General features: G+C 40.9%; 2 protein-coding genes and 2 long non-coding RNA genes across 7 annotated transcripts; 2 read left to right on the top strand and 2 right to left on the bottom strand.

The window, feature by feature from the left end:
• Positions 1-241: 241 nt before the first annotated feature.
• LOC307029487 lies at positions 242-5440 on the bottom strand. Of its 4 annotated transcripts, none has more exons than XR_013805347.1 (4): positions 1855-5440; positions 1583-1706; positions 1196-1403; positions 242-758 (listed from the first exon to the last, which is right to left on the bottom strand). It is a non-coding gene; the product is annotated as an uncharacterized lncRNA (long non-coding RNA). The 4 variants fall into 4 exon arrangements; XR_013805348.1 differs by having other exon boundaries at positions 1583-2275; positions 2666-5440; XR_013805349.1 differs by having other exon boundaries at positions 1583-2772; positions 5000-5440.
• A 14-nt stretch (positions 5441-5454) lies between these two features.
• On the top strand, positions 5455-9723 carry LOC307029484 (uncharacterized protein). The gene is made up of 3 exons (XM_079665558.1): positions 5455-6148; positions 7107-8359; positions 8629-9723. The coding sequence occupies exons 1-3, from the start codon at positions 5804-5806 to the stop codon at positions 9029-9031; spliced, it is 2001 nt and encodes a 666-aa protein (XP_079521684.1). The 5' UTR covers positions 5455-5803; the 3' UTR covers positions 9032-9723.
• A 3954-nt stretch (positions 9724-13677) lies between these two features.
• On the bottom strand, positions 13678-15450 carry LOC307029606 (piggyBac transposable element-derived protein 4-like; the record flags this gene model as incomplete). Its single annotated transcript, XM_079665686.1, has 1 exon — positions 13678-15450. The coding sequence occupies one exon, from the start codon at positions 15448-15450 to the stop codon at positions 13678-13680; it is 1773 nt and encodes a 590-aa protein (XP_079521812.1).
• A 5939-nt stretch (positions 15451-21389) lies between these two features.
• On the top strand, positions 21390-22585 carry LOC307029486. Its single transcript, XR_013805345.1, has 2 exons — positions 21390-21613; positions 21998-22585. It is a non-coding gene; the product is annotated as an uncharacterized lncRNA (long non-coding RNA).
• Positions 22586-22982: the final 397 nt, after the last annotated feature.

Below are 22982 nucleotides of genomic sequence, written 5' to 3'. Positions count from 1 at the left end.
TATTATCTTCTTAAATTTGTATGGTAGTCAGGAGCATCACTTTCTAATGTTTATTGATATATTTAGAGGGAGGGGATCTAAAGGAATGCTTCAAAATTCAGATTAGATTCATTTCTACCATTTTCTTAAATTCATGGTAGTTTCAGTAATCCCATGGTAATTGAGGACACAAGTTATCGAAATGACTAAGGTCATCTTTATGGCTTTCAGAAAGGACAGGAGACCGACAGGTGACTATCAAAGGACTAGCAGCAGCAGCAGCAGCATGATGATGATGATGTTAAATGTGTTGTTTTAGGAACATCCATTGCAAATACATGGAATTCAATAAACATTGAATAGCATATCATGCAGTTTGTCTGTGCCTTTTCCTCCGTGTTGTCCTGGTTTGCTGTGCTGCCTCCTAGTCGCCACCATGGTTTGCTGTGCTGCCTGGGGATGCTCAAATCGCTCCGAGAAAGGAGTATGAATGTACGGCTTCCCCACTGACACAGAGTGGAGGAAAAAATGGCTGGCTCAAGTCAGCGGGAGCAATTTCACGAGCAACAGTAAAAAAAATATGTGAGGTAATTATATACAAACACTGCATTTGCACTTTTTCACAAAACGAAAACCACACCATTGGGAAAGCTTAATGTTTTGTTTAATACAAAAAAACAGGGAAAGGCTTGAAAAACACAGAGTTGAGACTCAGGGTGCAGGGTGAGGGTCTCAGTGCAGGTATTCAGGCTCCATTGAATCCCCCTCTGGATCTTGTGCTGAAAGAGGGAGTAACAGACAGGAGAAAGGTTTATACACACCTATATAGCACACCTATTGGATGGGAAATTGCCTTGGGGAGATAAGGTGTGGTCTTTGTTCACAACTGAAGTTATGGAACTTTATTATTTGTGAGTTTAAAAAAGTATGACAAATGGCATCAGTAACAAATGTGATATGAATTTCTATAAAGTTGTCTCACATTCTTGGTTATATTTTATATACAGTATGTAATGAGTATAACATGTCCAGTAAGTATAAAGTGTTTCCTAATACTGTGTATTCAACCACTATGGAATATGTATGTGGGCAGACAAAACTGAGTTGTTCTGTGTGTGAAGTAACCTCAAGTCACTCCGCAGGCAAATTTTGATGCAGACCAGTTTGTCAAGACAAAAAAGGGCAAAACTAGGCTGAGAGCAGAGGCTATACCCACCATCTTCGTGACACCACCCACTCAGCCAGCAGCCAGTCAGCATACGAGGGAACCAGCAGCCAGTCAGCATACGAGGGAACCAGCAGCCAGTCAGCATACGAGGGAACCAGCAGCCAGTCAGCATACAAGAGAACCAGCAGCCAGTCAGCATACGAGGGAACCAGCAGCCAGTCAGCATAAGAGGGAACCAGCAGCCAGTCAAACAGATCTATTAAAAAAATTAAAGACAAAATTAAAGAACCAAGAAGGAATCACCAAAAATGCAAAGGCTGCACTAAGAAAAATCAGGAAGGAAAATGCAGCTCTCAAGAAAACAATGAAAATTATGGACAAGAAATATAAGAAAACTTTTTCAAAAGACCAACTTAAAGCATTAGGCAGACTCACCACAAAGGGGATGAAATGGAGCAATGAGACAATTAAGAAGGCTTTAAAAATGTGCTTTGCGTGCGGACCAACGGGTTACAAAACTCTGCAGGAATTGCAGATTCCCCTTCCAGGAATAAGGACACTGCAAAGAAGGAAGCAATGTGTTAAGTTTGAGCCTGGTGTGTAACAGCTAACATCACTGCCCCTCCACCTACCAACATCACTGCCCTCCACCTGCCAGCACCCAGCCAGCCAAACAACAAAAACAAGCAAGGTGTCCCGTCATGTACCTGGAAGTTTGGGTTGGCAAAATGGAGTAAGAGAGGGACTTGAAAAACCTTGGTGGCTCTCTACTCATGTTGTTACAGTTGTCTTGGTTATAGCTCTCAATTATTATTTTTTTGCCATTTCCACATCTTTAGAAAATATGAAATAAAAAATTGAAGTAAAATCAACCTCTTCTCTGGAGAGCAAACTTTGATTTCTCTGTCTTGTGAGTTTGCAGTCTTGCAGTTTTGCTCCTCCACCTGTAACATCACTGCCCCTCCGCCTGCCATACAGTAGGTTACTAACAAGATTACTTATATAATACAGTGATATAATACATGTTTAGTATGCTTACTTATATAAAACAGTAGTATTACACTTACCTTGTGTTTTCACTCTCACTTAAGTCCCTCTCCCTTTGCCATCAATCCAAAATCAGCTGAGCTGCAAAATTATACAGACAGGTAATAATCAACATAATCACAAGGACACAATATGGCTCTGCTAAAAACACTCACTCTTACACGCACCAAAGTTATATTTATCTAATATTTAACTCCCTCCACCCCCGCATACAATCCCGTTTAGAAGCCCCTCTTCTCTAATTCAACAACGTTGGACGAAATGACATTAAGAGAACGGAATTTACAATTAAAAGGCTGTTCAACGTGTGTTGCTAACTTGATCCGGTATCCTAGCTTTATCTGTTATCTGTAAACCTTCCCTAAATCTACAAATTTAGGGATAATCCACTGACATCCTTTAATACCCATGTTAATTTGAATCAGATGTACTGATAATATCCGCAATATAAATCTTTAAACTTCTTCTTACCTTTAAAAGTCTGTCACGAACGGTCTATTATGCTGCAACTCTACAGCTCTGCTAGCCTTGGCGCTAACTTCCGGGGAACGATTGAGAGGCTCCACGATCCGCCATTGCTGTAAAAAAGTGTTCCATTGGAGTGAACGGAGATGACGCAACTCTCAGCCTATATGGCGCTGGTCCACACCAAGCCCCCAGGAAGTGCGCCGTACTCTGAGGAAAATATTCGTTGTGGCCAAACGGCGGTACTACACTTCCGTTAGGTTGCTGGGCCTGGTGTCGGTACCATATGTGTTCGGGGTACCATATGTGTTCGGGATCCGTCTCTTACCAATGACGTCACGCATTGTGATAGGCTGTACGGTAATTTACCCAGTGGTGCTCGGGGGCAAATCACATCTACAGATCAAGACAAAGCGAATGGAAGTACTCCCATACTCCTAGCGCAGGCATCCTCAAAGTCCGGACTCCGGTCCGGATCCGGACCGAACCACAACTGTCTCTGGAATCTGAGCAATTATACTTTTCATATGTGTTATCTGCGAGACATCGCCACAACGCAACGAGTCAAAATGTTCCGCTATGTCCACTGCAAACAGCGCTCTGCATGTCCGACTGTTCCACTGGCTGTGTGTGTCTGTCAACGCATTGGTCCAATCACATTCAGCATCCCGTCAGCATTTCTTTCCCCCACCAACAGTCTGTGAATCAGAGGCACAGTAGGGCGGGTCTTTGCGGAATGCGTGTGTTTAAAAAAAAAAAAGTCAAAGCGAGAGTTAACAGCTCATCTTGTTGCATCTGTACTGTAGTAGTAGCCTAGTTTCACCTACTGGGGTGGCATGGGGGGGGCAACTGCTACCCTCAAAATAGGCCTTGCCACCCCAGTTGGCAGCTTTGTTTTGAAAGAAAAGTTGTGGCTCATCGGACATTTATGAGAGAAAGTCTCTAATGTCCGAGTACAAGTGAATGCAGCACAAGACGCACGCCTTGTAACCCCTCCCCCGGACCTGGTGCGAGCGTGGAAATATGATTGGCGGCGATTTCATTTGAACGGTACGGCGCAAAACGAGAAGCATTCGGACCCAAGTACTGAAGGAATGAGGTGCGGTCTACAATGACAGAGAAGAGACTGTCAGGTTGGCTGTACTAAGCATTGAATCAAAACGCACTAAAGCTTTGGATCTTAATAAGTTTGTGAGGCGTTTTGCTGAACAAGATGGTAATCGCCGCATTCAGCTGTAATAGACATGTCAACTTGATGCTCTGCTCACGGATGAGCATACAAAACTGTTAAGAGGATGACCTTACGTGTGTAAATATATGTTTTTCTTTGTGGGGGTCTGCCCCCAAAAAACTGTTTTAAGTCCTGAGAAAGTCAAATAAGACGGTGTTTAAAACTTCACTGCCCAGCCAAAAGAAAGTAACCACTTTGATTGAACTAGGCCAGTAGGTAAGGACTTTCCACTTGATAATAACTGAAGTATAAAAGAATGCATGACTGAAGTGATGGAGACCATGTTTGAAGGCAAACTAAAAGAGGAAATAACAGGTCAAATCAAGCAAATCCCCATCTCAGATTCCACAGCAACCAGAAGAACATAAATACTGGCTGGTGATTTGATGAATCAGCTTTGTGATGGAATAAAAATGCACAGTTTATTTCCTTAGCTGTGGATGAGTCCGCTGACACCACTGACAATGCTCAGTTGCTGGTGTTTGTGATTTGTTATGATGAGGCAAAGGGGGAGTTTGTTGAAGATGTGTTGGGCCTGACGAACCTCAGTGGACACACAAGGGGGCAAGACATTTATAAAGCAATAATGGGAATGCTGAATGAAAGAGGGTGCAGCTGCCTTTATTCATAACTGCAGCTCTTACACTGCGACTCTGAGGGATCGAGCACAGACACAATAACAATGAAAACTGTTGCATATACTGTAGGGTGACCAGATGTCCCGCTTTGCGCGGGAATCCACAGCATTTTCATGACTTTTGGTGCGTCCCGCAAATTGAGCCGATGTCCCGCATATTTCATTCTGATAGGCTAAAACGCTTTTCTAAAATCAGATGTATCCAATGGCTGTTGAGAAAGCAGGGAAGACTATCATCACGGGGGTGTGTTTGCTCTCAATCAAACTGTAACACACGGCGGGTGCTGGTCAAGTGTTAACCAATGAGAGTAACTCACTCACACACACCCCTCCGCAGCCCCGCCAAACAACAACAACGAAAGTCAGTCAATAACGCAGGCGACGAAGCAGGTTATGGAAAATTGAGGAAACTGAAACTACAGCTAAGAAGAAAAGAAGATGCACATACAACAAAGACTGGGAAGACACTTACCCGTGGGTGAAGCCAGTGCAGGGCGACTCTCAGAGAGAGTTTTTTGCAATCTTTGCAAGAGTAATTTTTCAATTTCACATGGCGTTGAATACGACGTCAAAAGACACAGAGAATGCGATTTTCACAAAAAACATGTCGCTCAAAAAGAGATATCCCACTCTATGGAGACATTCCTAGTCAAACCAAAAAATGATGGCCACTCAGACAAGGTAACAGCAGCAGAAATAACCAGTGTTACCACAGTAACTGGTAACAAGCTAGCGCCGACCATTTTTCCAGACTCTGATATAGTAAAGAAAATGTCATGTGGTCGTACAAAAGCAGCGTCCATAATAACAGATGTGCTTGCCTGCCTCTGTGGAGAGTTGTTTGACAGAGTTAATAATTGTCCCACAGAAACATACTATTGTCCCACATTTGGTTTGTTGGGACCTGGTCACCCTAGCTTAGGGTTGCCAACTGTCCCGTAAAATACGGGATTGTCCCGTTTTTGGAAACGTAAGTACCTGTCCCGTAATGAACTGATACGGGACGCACCTTGTCCCGTATTTTGGGGTGGTGGAAGAATGACCGCTCGTTATGGTGATTCTCAGTCATTCGCTCTCTTGAGGACTGCGTGCGCACCTCTCAGAGCCACACACACACAAGCAGGGGGGGCTATCTTGAGCTGTGGGAGCAGCAGCATGCACGCTCAGCTCATTGGTCAATACTCATAGTCATGCAGCAGAGGAGCCAATCACTATAACGTATCGTATCTTAGCAACCGTTTCACCTCCATGCTGCTCGTCCTGCCCAACATGGAAGATGCTGCCGACGACAAGCACAAACAAAACTACCTCCTCAGAGTCCGAAAGTGATGCAAAAAACAACTTTTCTCCTCCTCCTCCGCCGAAGAAAAAGACGAAAAGAAAGAGTTACTACAGAACTGAGTGGGAAAAAGAATACGTGTGGCTAGAAAGCGTAAGGGACGATGTGCACAAGGCAAATTGTACTGTCTGCCGCCGACAATTTTCAGTTAGTCACGGAGGACTAACTGACGTTAAACAACATGCTGCAGGTGAAAACCACATGAAAACAGAGAAGCAAAGGAGAAGCCAGGGAGCCTTGACACAGTTCCTCGTTCGTCCAGCAACTCCAGAGGCTAACTTGGTATGTCAAATAAGGATGTTAATTTTGTATATGAATTTAAATTAAACCTACATTTACAAACATTTTGTTTGGTCAATTTCATACTGCTAAATGTTCAATGTAATTAAGTACCCCAACACTGATACACTGTGATATTTTTTAAACAATATATGATCAACTTAATCATATAATGATGCAAGTAGATGTAATGACTAATATTTATTCATAATCAGAGGTGGTAGAGTAGCCAAAAGTGTACTCAAGTAAGAGTATTGTTGTTTTAAAACAATATTACTCAAGTAAAAGTAAGAAGTATTTTTCATTAAAACTACTATTCACCTCCGGAGACCCAGATATTAATTGTGTCCACTATAGAGGACACCAAGGGAAAGGAAGGACTGAAGGATGGAGGGAGGAGTGAAGGGAGGTCAGAAGGAGCTAGGGAAAGAAGGAAGGAAGGAGGAAAGATTGAAGGAAGGAAATAAGCAAGTAAGGTAGGAAGGAAGGAGTGGAAGATGGAAAGAAGTAAGGAGGGAAAGAAGGAAAGAGGGGGAAGGATGGAAGTAAAGAAGGAATGAATGAAGTACAGATTTAAGAAAGGAAAGAAGCAAGGAGGGAGGGAAGGAATATATATATATATATATATATATATATATATATATATTGTATTCAAGAGGTGGGTAGAGCAGCCAACCGTATTCTTATTTTAGAACAATATTACTTAAGTAAAAGTAAAAAGTATTTTTCATTAAAACTACTCTTCAAAGTACAATTTATCCAAAAAGCTACTCAAGTAAATGTAACTCATTACTACCCACCTCTGTTCATAATAAAAAATAATGCATACTATATACAACCTATACACACTCAAACAGCTAGTATATACATGTGTAATACATATCAGGTAGTATTTGATATTATATATAATATTATATTACAATGATTATATGTATAGTGATATTTTCTTTTTCTTTTACAGGTAACTGCTGCTGAGGTAGCCCATGTTTATCACACGGTCAAACATAATTTGAGCTATAACTCATCTGATTGTGCATTCAAATTGACCCTGCAAACACTAAGTGACTCCTCAATCGCAAAAAAGATGTCGTGTGGGAAGACAAAAGCTGAGGCAGTGGTCACTGATGTCCTGGCACCAAAGGCAGTTGAAGAGGTACTCAGCCATTTGAAGAGTGAAGTGAAGCCGCTCCAGTTTTCTCTACAAACTGATGCCTCAAATAGAGGCAATCGTAAGATGTTTCCCTTGGCTGTGCAGTTTTTCACTCCAGAGAAGGGCATTGTTAAAAGGCTGATCGACTTTGTTGAAAATGCAGATGAGTCTGCTGCAGGGATAGCCAGTTCAATCCAAAGTTCTCTGGACAAAATGGGTCTAACTTTGGATCATGTGTCTGCATTCAGTGCAGACAATGCAAATGTCAATTATGGCATCCATAACTCTGTCTTCACAAAATTGAAGGAGTCCAACAGCGAGATCCTCCGTGGCAACTGCCATGCACATGTGGTCCATAACACCGTGAAACATGCCTTGGATAAGCTGTCAATTGATGTGGAAAATATTGTCCTGAAGGTGTACGGTCACTTTTCCATCTCTGCCAAAAGGAGAGAGACCCTGAAGGAGTTCTGTGAGTTTCTGGATGTAGAGTTCCATGACATTCTGCGCCATGTGGTGACCAGATGGCTGTCACTCAACCCTGCAATCAGCCGCTTGTTGGAGAACTGGACTGCGCTGAAGTCATATTTCATCAGCCTCGGTGATGAATGTCCAAGGCGGCTGCGAGAGTTGCTGAGGTTGCCTGAAGATGCAGCTGGGGTTGAAGAGGAGGCTGATCTTGCAGAGGTGTATCTCCTCTTCTGCAACAATGTCCTGATGCTTTTTGAAGAGTCGGTCAAAAAACTGGAGAGGGATGCCACCACATCTGCTGACCTATATGCCATCATGGACTCTTTTCTGAGAAAACTAATCAAGAGAAGAGATGATCAGTTCTATGGCTACCTCACCAAACAAAAGCTTCGGCGTCTCATTCCATCTGAAGCTAACCTTGCCAGGGAAGAGTTTACAGCCTTCTTAAACACTGCCATCACTTATCTGCAGAAGTGGTTCACATTCTCTCAGGAAAACTGGCTCTTTTACCTGCAGCCACTCTGTCTGACATCTGGGAACATCTCATATGAAGACATGGAAAAGATCATTGAGAAGCTACACCTAGTTGCCAGGTATGTAACTCACACACTGTACCACTTTGTACTTATTCCCTTTATACTGGCATATTATGCACACCACTTTTGTCTTGTATTAATAAAAAACAAAATTATACATAAATACTTCTCATCATACAAATCATGTCTTATTTAAATGCAAACAAATGCACGGGGCTTTTATGTGTTGTTTTTAATATAACATTTTATCAAATGAATTCAACAAGTGTCTCAGTAGTTTTTAATAATGCTACTGAACTGAATTTCAGTTTCATCTCTATTCGCAGGCTCAACCTCTCCATGGATGAGCTCTTTGATGAGTGTGTTACGGCAAACAGCCTCCTCGATCACCTCACAAAGTCAAAGGATGATTGGGAGCTGAAGGGAACAGCTGAGAGGTGGGTAGCAGTTCTCAGGGGCCGGGCAGCTGACCTTCCAAACATTCTGGCTGTGGTGTCCTTTGTCCTCAGCATCCCTTCCTCTACTGGGTACGTGGAGAGGGTCTTTTCTTTGATGAAAAATAAATGGTCAGATGTGCGGAACAGATGCTCTGTTGAACTAATTAAGAGTGAGCTGATTGTCACTCTCAATTATGAAGAGTCTTGCTCAGAGTTTTACACTGCATCTCTGGTGGATAGACAACTCCTTGCTGCTGCAAAAGGCCAACAAAAATACAAGTGGAAGAAATAGGGTTGTGTGACATCGTCTCTGGTTGTTCCATAGGCAGTTTTGGGGTTTGCCAATAGTATTTTTTTTCTGCTTTAATGTGCACACACACACACACACACACACACACACACACACACACACACACACACACACACACACACACACACACACACACACACACACACACACACACACAGGTGGTGTGTTTTTCTTTAGTTTACGATTTTGCACTAATCTACTTTTTTCTTTCAAAGAGGCCAAATATGTTTGCACTACATCTCAAACACACTGTTTTTTGTTCAGAAGGTGTATATTTATGTTTTTTATTCAGAAGGTGTGTTTTGCACTAATCTATTTTTTCTTTCAAAGAGGCCAAATATGTTTGCACTACATCTCAAACACACAGTTTTTTGTTCAGAAGGTTTATATTTATGTGTTTTGTTCAGAAGGTGTATATTTATGTTTTTGTTCAGAAGGTGTGTTTTGCACTGATTTATTTAGTTATTTAAAGACAACTGTTTTGCACATTTGAAAAAATAAATGATTGAACGATAATCTGTTTCTCATGTCTCATGTCTATAACCTAACTATAACCTCACACTTTGGGTGTTTGACACAAAATTTAGACTGGAATTGAGGGGTTTAACCCAAAAATGGGGGGTTTTGCCGCGCTGCCAAGATGTGTCCCTTATTTGAAACTCTGGGAGTTGGCAACCCTACCCTAGCTGCATACAGATTATTTTTGTTTTTGCAACCTTGTGTTAAGAATCTTGTTGCAATTGTTTAAAAGTTTGAATGACCGTAATAAACGGACCTTTGTCTTATTGAAAAAGAAATGTTGGACCTTTAAAATGTTTGTGAAAAACGTGTGCAAAGTTTCCGAAAACGGAGCAGTGGCTGTACGGCATTGGCTGTACGGCAACTCAAGAGGACCATCATACACGGTAAAATTCCGAACATTTAAACATAGCCTACACTTCAGTCTTTACTTTGTCCGTTATTATATGTAGAAGATACTACTTTTTTCTTGGTCATTGTTAGAAATTAAAATCAATGTTTTAATGGGGAAATGTAGTTTAAACATGCCGTCAGTTTTAATGCTCTTTTATACTGAAAAACCAGAAATTCTTGTGCACAAGTAGTTAAGCTTTTATTCTGAAAATCCTTCATCTACGGTTAGCATTTAGCATGTGGCTAATATACGATTTCCTAAAGAGGTGAATTTAGTAGCGAAATGATATGGAGTGGTGCAAACCGAAGCCTACTGATTTAACACTACAACTATAGATGTCGAGATACTACCATGCTGAATATTAAATGAAGGTACAGTTTATTTGAATACATTATTGTTTACAGACGAGAGTAGCATGTGACAACATCCGGAATGACCGGAAACCAAACGAGCCGAGAAGTATTGTTTAGAGTATTGATTACAGCGTTTAGAATGTGTTAAATGAAAAGTGATGAAAGAGAATATGAGGAGAAACGGCGTGTTAAGCATATATTGAATGTGAAAAGAACCTATCCTCTGTTTAAATGCAATAACGGACATTGGAGACGAGGTGAGCCGGCTGGCGGGGAGGAGCCAGCAGAGGATATATAAACAGCACCGGAGGAGAGATCCATTCTCTTCTCTTCCCTATCGAGGAGAGCCAGATCACAGCTGTTTGTCTGACTGAACAATATCATGCTTGTGTCCAACCCGCGCCTTTTTAAATTAAAGTACCCAATTGAACTTTCACAGAGACTCCATTTAGTCTCCTATTTTAAAGCTTCTCTCCTGAACGGGAGAATAACGAACACAGTTAACATCATGTTGTTTCAATAGCAACAACTTCAAACAGGAAGTTAATCTAAATTACATTTAAGACACTGCAACGAAAGAAACAAAAACAATGTAAAATGTTTGAAAAACGTGTGCAAAGTCTCTGAAAACGGAGCAGTGGCTGCGATGCTAGCTTTGCGGCTAGCGGTTAGCATTTTCAATGGCAATATACATCGAAACATTATGTTTCAGTAAAAACAAGGCCCCACTGATCATCTAATCTCTGAGATGATTCCAGGGATGCCTGACTTGAGTTTCTAGCACCAGGGAAAGTGAAAAAAGTGCCCCAGGTCAGCCTCTTAATTTACCCAGGGCCTAGTGCTTGGCTTTGGGCATGAAAATTCAGGAAACTCCCCTGAGTATTTTATTACATATCTCAACTTTGGAGAGGAGTTGGGGGACAAACGACACATCAAATCAAATCTCCACATCAAGCCGAAGCTAATTAGAATATGCTTGACTGCCTAGCCTGCGGGGAAATTGGTGTGCGTGACGTCATTGACATCATGACGTCGTGGCATCATTGATAAGAGACGGACCCCGAACACACATGCACCCCGAACACATAGGTAGGCTACCGACACCGAAAACACTTTTTCCCATGGACTTACATTGGGAAAGAGTGGTCTGTAAATCGTTGGATAATTTTTTGGAAACTAAATAAACTACCTAGTATGAACGTATGTATAGCCCTTATTAAAAACATTCGGTCCTCAAGTTGTAAAATGTACTAATAACGTTATTCTGACAGTTATTTCCCTCTGCATTATGAACGTGCATTTAACCCACGGGACCGCGCCGTTCATGTTAGATTTAGACAGTCTTAGACATACTTTATTGTCATTTCAACAAGACACAGTGTACTATTAAAACAAAATGTCGTTGTACTGGCTTACAGGAACAGGACAATATAAAAACTTGCTAAAATTGTACATATAAATAAATAATAGTGACGTTGTGCTGATCAAATTAAAGATAAAGTGTGCGTTTAAAATATAAAGACTTACTACTAGGGCTGTCAGTCGATTAAAATATTTAATCGCGTTTAATCGCATGATTGTCCATAGTTAATCGCGATTAATCGCAAATTAATCGCACATTTATTATCTGTTCTAAATGTTCATTAGAGGGATATTTTTCAAGTTTTTAATACTCTTATCAACATATGAGTGGACAAATATTCTTTATGCAAATGTTTGTTTATTATCATTTGATCAATGACAAATATTCTCATGAATATTAAACATAACAATCCCTGAACATTGGACCTCTGCCTGGACGCTGCAATCATGTTGCGCGCACTATCCGTGCTGAGTGTGCTGACTTTTCGTACAATGTCCCACTGTCTGGCTACCTGCATAAAGTCAAGTGCTCGGCGCAGTTGTCGGCGAAATGTCGCTCCTCTGTTTTCATTGAAACAACTCCTTATATATCCATTAGCGCAGCTAGCTAGCACCAGATGCTAGCAACAACAATACACGTAAGGTGTGCCCGTTCTCTCTCTCTCTCGCTCGCTCGCGCTACACATATACACACCCTCCCGATGGCCAGTCGGTGCCTGCCGGTGAGCGTGGAAGTGTGGTCTGCCGCAAGCGGACGGCAGGAGCGGGGCTGTCAGCATCAGTGTGTAGATGGTATGTTAAAGGCCATGTAATGCATCTAACACAGGTGTTTTTTAACATGTAGTTTAGATATCACCAGAATAAAAATAAATAAAAATGTTTAAAGTTTCGTCATAATTAAATGACATATACGTTAAAAACCGATGTTGGTTCCGAAGTTTGCCGAGTACGCCCCCGATCACTCCCGAACGAGCGGTGACGTCACACGTGGCAAACATTGCCATTTGATCAAATCAGTCCAAATGGCAAGCAACGCGATAACTTCAGACAGCGACAGCGACAGCGATCATTCAAGCTCAGATTCGGTGGGTTATCTGGATTCAGTTACAGAAGTAGAGAGTGAACCAGCTAGCCTTTCACTTCAAGGCATCTTTCCTTATAAGTACGAGCCTCCTGCCCAGCAATCGAACAACGAGGCAGAAACTTGTGAAAGAGAAGCGGATTCCGCAGCCGGCGAGACTCGAGTCGGCAATACTGAATGGTAAATTCTGTTTTATTTAATTTGACCTGCACTAAATGTCGATCTTAATTTGTCATCTGTTCCTCACACGTCCGGCAGATATTGTTTTGTTTTTTAATGTTATGTACAATATTCAGGTGTACATGTCAATGCTGTGAAAGCATGCCCACTGCAGATGAATGTGTATGCTGCAGAGAGATCTGGCAGGTGATGGAACAAATAGACAGTTTGCAACCTATTGACCAGATAGCAGAGTCCTGCATCGGGTCGGGTATCCGCGGGTACCCGACAGGTGACCCGCAAAAAAGGTGATTTGCGGGTGGTATTTTTTCAAACGCTTTTTTCCGGGTTCGCTTCTGGGTAAAACAAAGATGATGCGGGTCCGGTTGCGGGTGTTGCATAATAAATATATTTAACCCTTAGATGCATGAACGACCAATACCTACACTCTTCCATGAGTGGGGTCAAAAATGACCCCAATTAGAATCAATGTGTTTTTGCAATGAATTAAAAAAAATGTCTTTAATTTTGGTTAAAGGTGATTATATTTATTATATTCGGGTCAACAAAAGACTGATTTTACATTTAACATGCTTATTTATAACTTTTTATAAAAACAATTCACAAGAAAAAACATCAAAAATCTTCAAAGATTATTGTTAGTATGTCCATCTGTCTGGAGGACAAAAAAGAGAATGAACATACATAAGACCAGAACACTGTCCACTCACATGTGCCCACACAAATGTCTTTTCTCTATTCACTGTGTGCAGTTGTCACAAACTATTTGCTTTTGGCTGTGACCATTGCACACTGGGGTACTGCATTTCCAACAGCAATTGGTGGCTTTGCGATCTTTGTTTCTTGGACATATCTGGCACCTCTTTCTCTTCTGTTGGCCCTCTGTGCTTCTCTCCTGTTGCTGGTTTGCAGCTTTTGTCACTCCACACCTTCCCATTGCTTCAGTGATGTAGGTTGGTAGGTTCGGGGTACCTTCCAGTCGACTTTGTATGTGAGGAGTCACAAGCTCCTTTGACAGCTCTGTGAGGAAATGTCGCCGTGCGTTGGTGATACCTGTGGAAATTTCAGGGTGCTGAGCCCTGAAAAATGAGTAGGCGTTTAGAGTGGCTATATCAATCATGTTGTACCACAGCACCATGGGCCACCTCTGTGTCTGGCGCTTGCAGGTGTAGTAGCCAACCATCTGGTCAACGGTATCTACACCTCCTTTGGTCTGGTTGTAGAAGATGATTATTTCTGGTTTTTTCTTTTGGCTGTTTTCATCCACCATCTTGCTGTGGTGCATTGTGCTGAGAAGCAGAACAGCCTTTCCCTTTTTTCTGATATAGCTGATCATGGTCATGCTGCCATTGAACCCAAATTCAGTGCTGTGGACCTCCCTCGACTTGGAAGCCTTCATCACTGGAGGGATGTCTGGCTTGTTCTGTCGCAACGTTCCCACAATAGTCAGACCCTTCTCCAGGAGATGCTCTGCAAGAGGCACACTGATGAAGAAGTTGTCTGTGGTGATGTTGCGACCTGTGTGTCTGAATCCACTGCACAACTGACGGACAGTGTTTTCCCCTAGATTCTTCTGGACTTCTTCCCTTGGTTGTCTCCCTGTGTACACAATTCCATCAATTGCATAAGGGGTGCGTGCATCACAAACCCAGAATATCTTTATGCCGTACTTGGCAGGCTTGCTTGGCATATACTGCAAAAACTTGGTCCTCCCTCGAAATGGTACAAGTTGTTCGTCCACTGTGACACAATCACTGGGGATGAATTTCTGCCTGCAGTTGACCAGAAACAGGTCCCATATGTAGCGGAAGGCTGTCATGTGGTCTGTTTCCAGTCGGGAGGCTCTGGTCCTCTTGTCATCAAAGCGCAGCAAACGGCGAATATCTTCAAAACGTCCAATTGACATTGTGGCCTTGTACATTGGGTTGTGTAGAGGACTCCCAAAGAGCACACGGATTGGTACATCCCAGTTTTTCTCACTTCCTGCAAGAATGGTCAATCCAATGAAGGCCATGAGCTCCTCTTTGCTTAGCTTTTTCCACTCTTTTCCTCTGTTTGTTGCGACTCTTCTTCCCTCCATGTTTGTGCATCTCAACACCTCTTCTAATATACTATCAGTGATAAACAGCTTCCATGCATCTATTGGAGAGACGGTGCTAAACCCAGGTGCAGGCCCTGACCGACTTCTCAGTAAATTGTGGCTTGGTGTTTTAGCCTGGGTGGGAGGTAACTCTGCCCAGTAAGAGCCCTTGCGGCTCATTCTGTTGGATACAATATCCATTTCCTCTTCGGAGGACTCAGAGGACTCCTCCGTGTCCGACTGATCTTGTTCGGCAGGGGCAGGTTGGTTCCCAGACGGCCTGACATGTCCAGGTGGACAATAATCTGGATCCTCTACATCTGAGATGTCAGATTCCGAATCAATCCCACCGATGGGCTCTTCATCCCATCCGTTCAGGATCATATCTCGAGCAAGTTCTGCGGGTATCCTAGCTGGCCTCCAAGTAGCCATGATAGTCTAGATGAGAAAACATAAAACAGACAATGTTTGAATGACACACAAAACTATAAATCAATATGTAGCTATCTAAGTAAATGTCGGTATGTCGGTGTGTGTTTGTACACACACACACACACACACACACACACAAACACACACACACACACACACACACACACACCGACATTTACTTAGATAGCTACATATTATATGTAAGTAAAGGCACAGCCATGCATGTGTACACACACACACACGCACACAGCCACACACACCCACCCACACACACACACACACACACACACACAGACATACACACACACACACACACACACAAATCAATATTCAATAATCATATAATAGGTTACCTAACAGGTTAGCTTTTATTCGAAGGAATTATGAATACAGTGAGTCTCTACACAACAAATGCAGTAATATCAGCTGGCTTACTAAACTAGTGTAATGTTAGCTAGCTTAGTAAGCTAGTGTAATGTTAGCTAGCTTAGTAAGCTAGCTAACAGAGTACTAACATTACTACTAACATTATTTAGCAGTTAGCTAACTAGTGTCTACTTTGTTGACCAACATGATACTCTATCGCAGAAAAGTCATGGAGTTGATAAATGAAGATAATACTTACATGTATGCTGCTGTGTCAAACTGACCTCCTGGTGGTGAGACTGCAGGCATCAGATGTGTAAGTGGGACAGAAAATGTATCCTGACAGTCACAGTTGGTAAGAATCAAAGGTTCCCAAAGCAAACCCTTGAGATTCTGTAGGAAATGATTGGGGTCATTTTTGACCCCGCTTATGAAAAACTGGGGTAGTGACACAAAAACTGCAATTTCTTAAAATGTATAAAAACATTTAAAAAAATTCAAATGGCCTCAAGTCACAAACATGTTTTATGAGGAATACCTGGAATATGGAAGTGTAAAAACTTTTAATTTCAGAGATTTTGAAGAATAACAACCCTCGGGGTCATTTTTGACCCCACTTATGCATCTAAGGGTTTTAAACAATAATAATTTAGTTTAATGTTTAAATCCTCAGACCTCTCCTCCGCGGGACCGAGCATAATCATAACCTCTGCAGTGCATCTATCTGCTGCTGAGCGCACCACATTCTGAATGGCTGAGGTGAAGCTCTCTATAGTGGAGAATACAGCATTTTCAATAACTCTTCCTCAAGAGCGAAATCCAACGTCTGGGAGGCTTTTGGTGTCATGCTAGATGGAGAAAATAAACAACATCCCAGGCTTTTTGAGCCAAATATGCAACTGCGTGTGTTAATAATTGCAAGTTGTCACTACTTATATATATGCGGGTTCGGGTCGGGTTGCGGATCATGTGCGGGCGGGTCGGGTCGGGTTGCGGAACTAATTGGCAATATGTGCGGGTAGCGGGGCGGGTTCGGTACTGCACGTCACGGGTGCGGGGCGGGAGCGGGTCTTGAAAATCAGACCCGTGCAGGACTCTGCCAGATAGAAGACACCGACGAGAAACCAAGGTGCATTATTAGCCACCCAGGCTTTAGAGAAGGCTGTCTCAGTGTTTGGACACTGAAAATAACGTATCTTCAATACAAACAACAACACAGAGCAGTTGATGGCCCACTACACCAGTAAGTAAATATTGATTGACCCAACTGCCTATTGCAGCTTTGCTTTCATATAATACTTTTAGTTGCTACAGATATGGTACACTTTTAAAGATACCATTAAACTCTTTCAAGCAGTCAAAAACAGCTTGGCTTTTATTTTTTCTGTGTATGCAAGTTCAATGTATGCTTGGGAAAAGAAACAACTACACATGTGAGGAAATATATAAGAGGTCTATGATTCTGTCAAGCAGTCATGTATAACCTCATATTTATTTTGTACAAGTAAAATACAAATATCATGTTATAAGCCAATTTGTAACCATTGCTACATAATAGTACTACATAACATTTTATTTTTCTCCAAATATATTTATAATCTGTATACTTTTTTTTCATTAGGAAGTATCGATATACAACTTATCGACAGTTTGTACGTTGGTGCTGGGGTGTACTCGGCCCAAAAATCAGAGTCCCGCTGCCTGCATGTGCTGTAACCGAGATACGGAAGACTTACCCTGAACCGGGAGGCCGCTATCAGGGATTTCAATGGCTAAATCTGTAATTTGACATAAGTCATGCAGCTGAACTGGTTAAAATGGTTTCGCATGATGTAAATAATTTACAAAGTACATCATTTACACTATTATTTTTCCAAAGAAACATGTAAATATAACAACATTTTCCAAATCACAAATTCGTAAGATTGTATTAATTTACTGTTTGATAAATAAAAAAGGGTTCTTTTGTTAATTTTTCACTTGTAACATTTTATCTTTATTGCAGTGTACATTAGTCTATTTTGGTATATGTGCGAGCCCACAAATAATTAAAAGTGGTAAAAATAATAAAGATATTCAGACGTAATTCATTTTTGGCCTTACTTATTTCACTTCAACTTTTATATATTTCAGTCACTAGGCAAGTTCACTGTACTCTGGTGACATTTAGCTCAAGCTGGCATAACACCTATAGTAACTTAATTCTGACCCGAGTTTTGTGCACAATCTTCCAGCACCCATGATCAATGTTTATAGCAATCAGGAAACATTCACAGCTCACAACTACACATCGCTTCCCCATCATGAATTGTTAGATAAAAAAAGTTTAGCGAGGTCCGGTTACACATATGTTGAGCGAAAATAGCGGAAGGATACAAAACAAACAATCCAGACGAGGCTGGTGTTTGCCACGTGTGACGTCACACAGCTGGGTTAATGGCTGGCAAGCTTTTCGCTACCGGAGCGGAATAACACGGGAAAGTGGCACACATTTCATGTTATTTGGGGGATATTTATGGAAAGAATCATTGATGTTGATATGTCAAATGAAACAGTGGAAAGTGATGAAGCGATTTATTAACACAGAATAACATTTATTTTGGACATTACATGGACTTTAAACTCGATGCGCTCTGAAACTACGGGGCGGCCGAGGACAAAAAATACACATGCGTTAATCGCGTTAAAATAATTAGTGGCGTTATTTTTTTTTTGCGTTATTAACGCGCTAACTTGACAGCCCTACTTACTATACATATAAATAAAACAGACATAGGCCTACTATATAGAAAATATGTGCGCTTTACACAGCGTAATGTAATCTGTTACTGGTCAACTTAAAATTCAGCAGTCTGATGGCATTACGTGTTCAGTAAACAGACATAGGCCTACTATATAGAAAATATGTGTGCTTTACACAGCGTAATGTAATCTCTACACAGTATGTTACTGGTCTACTTAAAATTCAGCAGTCTGATGGCATTACGTGTTCAGTACTACATGCGTTTTACCTTTACCCATGGATGCACAATAAGAACGGACCCATATCGCCTTACTGCCAGTGAGCCCACGGAGCTGTAATAATGGATATATTGCCCATGTTTGCTGTAATTCATCATTTGTAAAATATTATACTACATGGGCTGTATGATGTAAATCTTGTACGGTAAATGTTGTTTTAAATAAAGTTAATATTACCGACGTAGATTAACGTCCCTGTAGCTTTTTATTGCACTAAGAAGTTTATTGCACTGTATTTATATATTTATATATGTGTGTATGTATGTATATGTATTGTGTATATATGTATATATATGTACTTTTCTCTTCTTTCAAAGCGAGCAATGGAGGCAAAGCGACGCGAGCACAATGCATTTCGGCAAAGCCTGACGTCACCCCATTCAAAGTGAATGGGAAGCTGCGTTGAAGCTTCAACTTCCGTGTGGACGGGCCGCTAGAGCGGTGGCTTGACTGACAAAGTCGCGGCACAGAGAGTGATTTATAGCAAATAAGTATGTAGTTATTACCTACCCCACCTTTAATAAACTGTGTATTTAGATTTTAATATTTAATAGCGGCTGGGTGTGAGGCCGAGTACTTCCGGTTTGAGTACAGAGTTTTGACAGCTTGACAGTTTGACAGTTTGTTATGACACACCGAGAGCAAGAATGAGCGCATTTCGGGATAAAGAAAAGCGATTGGCCTTCCGGCGTGTAAGAAAGTCGACACTACATTGCTGTGTGCCCCTTTGTACAAATTCGTCCCGTTATCAGAATCAGAATACCTTTATTAGTCCCACAGAGGGGAAATTTGCAGCGTTGAAGCAGGAAAGAGCCACAGACAGCTTAGTGTTGAATATCTTACATGCGTCCAAAAGTAATAAGTTATAATATAATAAACAGTATGCTAAAAAAGTACTAAGTTATAATATAATAAACAATAAGCTAAAAAAAAGATAAAAAGTTACATAATTTTCAAAAATACATATCAAATCTACAAATCAAATCCTGTAGCAGTTCTTAGGATTTAGCAGCCCGGTATATTAGTTATTAAAGATGGCATATTTAATAAAGTATATATTGCACATAAAGCACATATTGCACATAGTTTGACGGTATTTAACAGCAGCAAGTTACACAATGTTATAATCGGGAGATAAGTTTCCATTAATTTCGGCAAGCCTGGGCAACAACGATTAAAAGATTTCTTGCTCCCAAACCAATTGTGTATTTCATTATAAAAAGCAGTTATACCATACTATGTTTAGGTACTAATTAATTATATCCTCAAAACAAACACACACATAAATAACAAAGGAAAATACATAATTTAATAAATCCACAATATGATAACATTTTACAGATTAATTTCATAAACTTTTACAAAACATAGGTTGATGTTATATCGGGAGGGAAAATACATATTTAAACATTTCAATTAGTCTCTGCATATTTAAGTAATGCTAGTTTATAGAACAGATGAACAGATGTACAATATCCAGAAAGTAGATGCAAAAAATATATATAATGTGTGCATTTCCAACATATCCTCTGAAAGAGTGTTAGTCGTTGAGTTGAGTAGTGAGCCATTCGTTTTTCTTTTCGTTGTGCGATGTCTGCTGAGAAGTCCTTGTATGCCTCGCTGACTTTGAGGACATCTGGGTCTGTTAGCTCCCCCCGCACGGCCTTGTAACGTGTACTCCTTTGAACATGTTTATATGATAATTAGGACTTTAAGAACAATTTTACCCTCAGACAACAATAAGAAAGTTGTAGCAGGCTACATACAATTACTTAGGACAATAGATATCACCTTACACCGTCAGCAACTGTAAACTGCTTTGGCTTAGTGGAAATGAACACCATGTCACTCACTCTGCCTGGTTTCACACCCTATTAATTACACAAAATAATTGTCAAATTAATTGAAAAGGTCGTTGATGCAACATACTAAATCAGCTCTTGGCACAAAGGAAATACTCATTAAACCGTGGATTGGTTGTGAACACATACTGTACTTACCATGGTTATTGGCTTGTGCCATCGCTGCTCTGTTTCAGTGCAGCTGAGAACAGGGGCTACAGCAGCCAGGTTGAGTGTGGAGTAGTGTGCGGTCTGGAACAGCAGTGCAACATTGTGGTTGCAGAGTGCTGTTCCAGCTACACAGGAACACTTTGCCACTGCAATCTCCACAGGTGAACAGTTCTTAAAACAAAATGTCATTCATTTCAATAGTATGAAGCTGCAGCGTCGGAGGCGGCAGATACAGACTAGTAGATACAGACAAGTAGATACAGACTTCTAGTTGTTTTGCAACATCGCCCCTTAGCGAATTGGATGCCCGCAAAAGTACAACAAGCGAGTATTGAGTCTCATGTATTTTGTATGTAAAAAGATAGTCTTTTATATTTGTCTTATCAAATTTTACATACAACACATAAATATATATATATATATATATATATATATATATATATATTGTAGTAATAATGATATCACCTTTACATTTAGATGTATATTTTGTTCAAAGAAAACAAAACTGTTAATTTATTTTTTGGGAGAAGGGGTGGGGTTAAATACGTGTAAACTTCTTCCCACGCCTTTTCCGATGTGTAATTAGGTAGATCCAGCGCCGTATAGACTGAGAGTTATGTCATCTCCGTTCACTCCAATGGACCACTTTTTTACAGCAATGGCGGATCGTGGAGCCTCTCAATCGTTCCCCGGAAGTTAGCGCCAAGGCTAGCAGCGCAGTAGAGTTCCAGCATAATAGACCGTTTGTGACGGACTTTTGAAAGGTAAGAAGAAGTTTAAAGATTTATATTGCGGATATTATCAGTACATCTGATTCAAATTAACATGTGTATTAAAGGATGTCAGTGGGTTATCCCTAAATTAGTAGATTTAGGGAACGTTTACAGATAACAGATAAAGCTACCGGATAGAGTTAGCAGCACGTTGAACAGCCTTTTAATTGTAAATTCCGTTCTCTTAATGTCATTTCGTCCAACATTGTTGAATTAGAGAAGAGGGGCTTATAAACGGGATTGTATGCGGGGGTGGAGGGAGTTAAATATTAGATAAATATAAAGTTTGGTGCGTGTAAGAGTGAGTGTTTTTAGCAGAGTCATATTGTGTCCTTGTGATTATGTTGATTATTACCTGTCTGTATAATGTTGCAGCTCAGCTGATTTTGGATTGATGGCAAAGGGAGAGGGACTTAAGTGAGAATGAAAACACAAGGTAAGTTTAATTCTACTGTTTTATATAAGTAAGCATACTAAACATGTATTCTATCACTGTATTATATAAGTAATCTTGTTAGTAACCTACTGTATGGCAGGTGGAGGGGCAGTGATGTTACAGGTGGAGGAGCAAGACTGCAAACTCACAAGACAGAGAAATCAAAGTTTGTTCTCCAGAGAAGAGGTTGATTTCACTTCAATTTTTTATTTCATATTTTCTAAAGATGTATGATGCCATTTGTCATACTTTGTTAAACTCACAAATAATAAAGTTCCATAACTTCAGTTGGGAAAAAAGACCACACCTTATCTCCCCAAGGCAATTTCCCATCCAATAGGTGTGCTATATAGGTGTGTATAACCCTTTCTCCTGTCTGTTACTCCCTCTTTCAGCACAAGAACCAGAGGGGGATTCAATGGAGCCTGAATACCTGCACTGAGACCCTCACCCTGCACCCTGAGTCTCAGCTCTGTGTTTTTCAAGCCTTTCCCTGTTTTTTTGTATTAAACAAAACATTAAGCTTTCCCAATGGTGTGGTTTTCGTTTTGTGAAAAAGTGCAAATGCAGTGTTGTATATAATTACCTCACATATTTTTTTGCTGTTGGTCGTGAAATTGCTCCTGCTGACTTGAGCCAGCCATTTTTTCCTCCGCTCTGTGTCAGTGGGGAAGCCGTACATTCGTACTCCTTTCTCGGAGCGATTTGAGCATCCCCAGGCAGCACAGCAAACCATGGTGGCGACTAGGAGGCAGCACAGCAAACCAGGACAACACGGAGGAAAAGGCACAGACAAACTGCATGATATGCTATTCAATTTTTATTGAATTCCATGTATTTGCAATGGATGTTCCTAAAACAACACATTTAACATCATCATCATGCTGCTGCTGCTAGTCCTTTGATAGTCACCTGTCGGTTTCC

Source organism: Notothenia rossii, assembly GCF_949606895.1.
Source record: "Notothenia rossii genome assembly, chromosome: 2".
Lineage (NCBI taxonomy): Eukaryota > Metazoa > Chordata > Actinopteri > Perciformes > Nototheniidae > Notothenia > Notothenia rossii.
The sequence above is the reverse complement of the archived record's forward strand: the minus strand, read 5'-3'. Positions and strand labels throughout refer to the sequence as shown.

Excerpts from the sequence above, each read along its gene's own strand:
- LOC307029484 (XM_079665558.1), top strand. The coding sequence starts at position 5,804 with ATGCTGCCGACGACAAGCACAAACAAAACTACCTCCTCAGAGTCCGAA. Across the intron at positions 6,149-7,106 it reads CAACTCCAGAGGCTAACTTG|GTAACTGCTGCTGAGGTAGC; the intron begins GTATGTCAAATA and ends TTTCTTTTACAG. Across the intron at positions 8,360-8,628 it reads AAGCTACACCTAGTTGCCAG|GCTCAACCTCTCCATGGATG; the intron begins GTATGTAACTCA and ends CTCTATTCGCAG.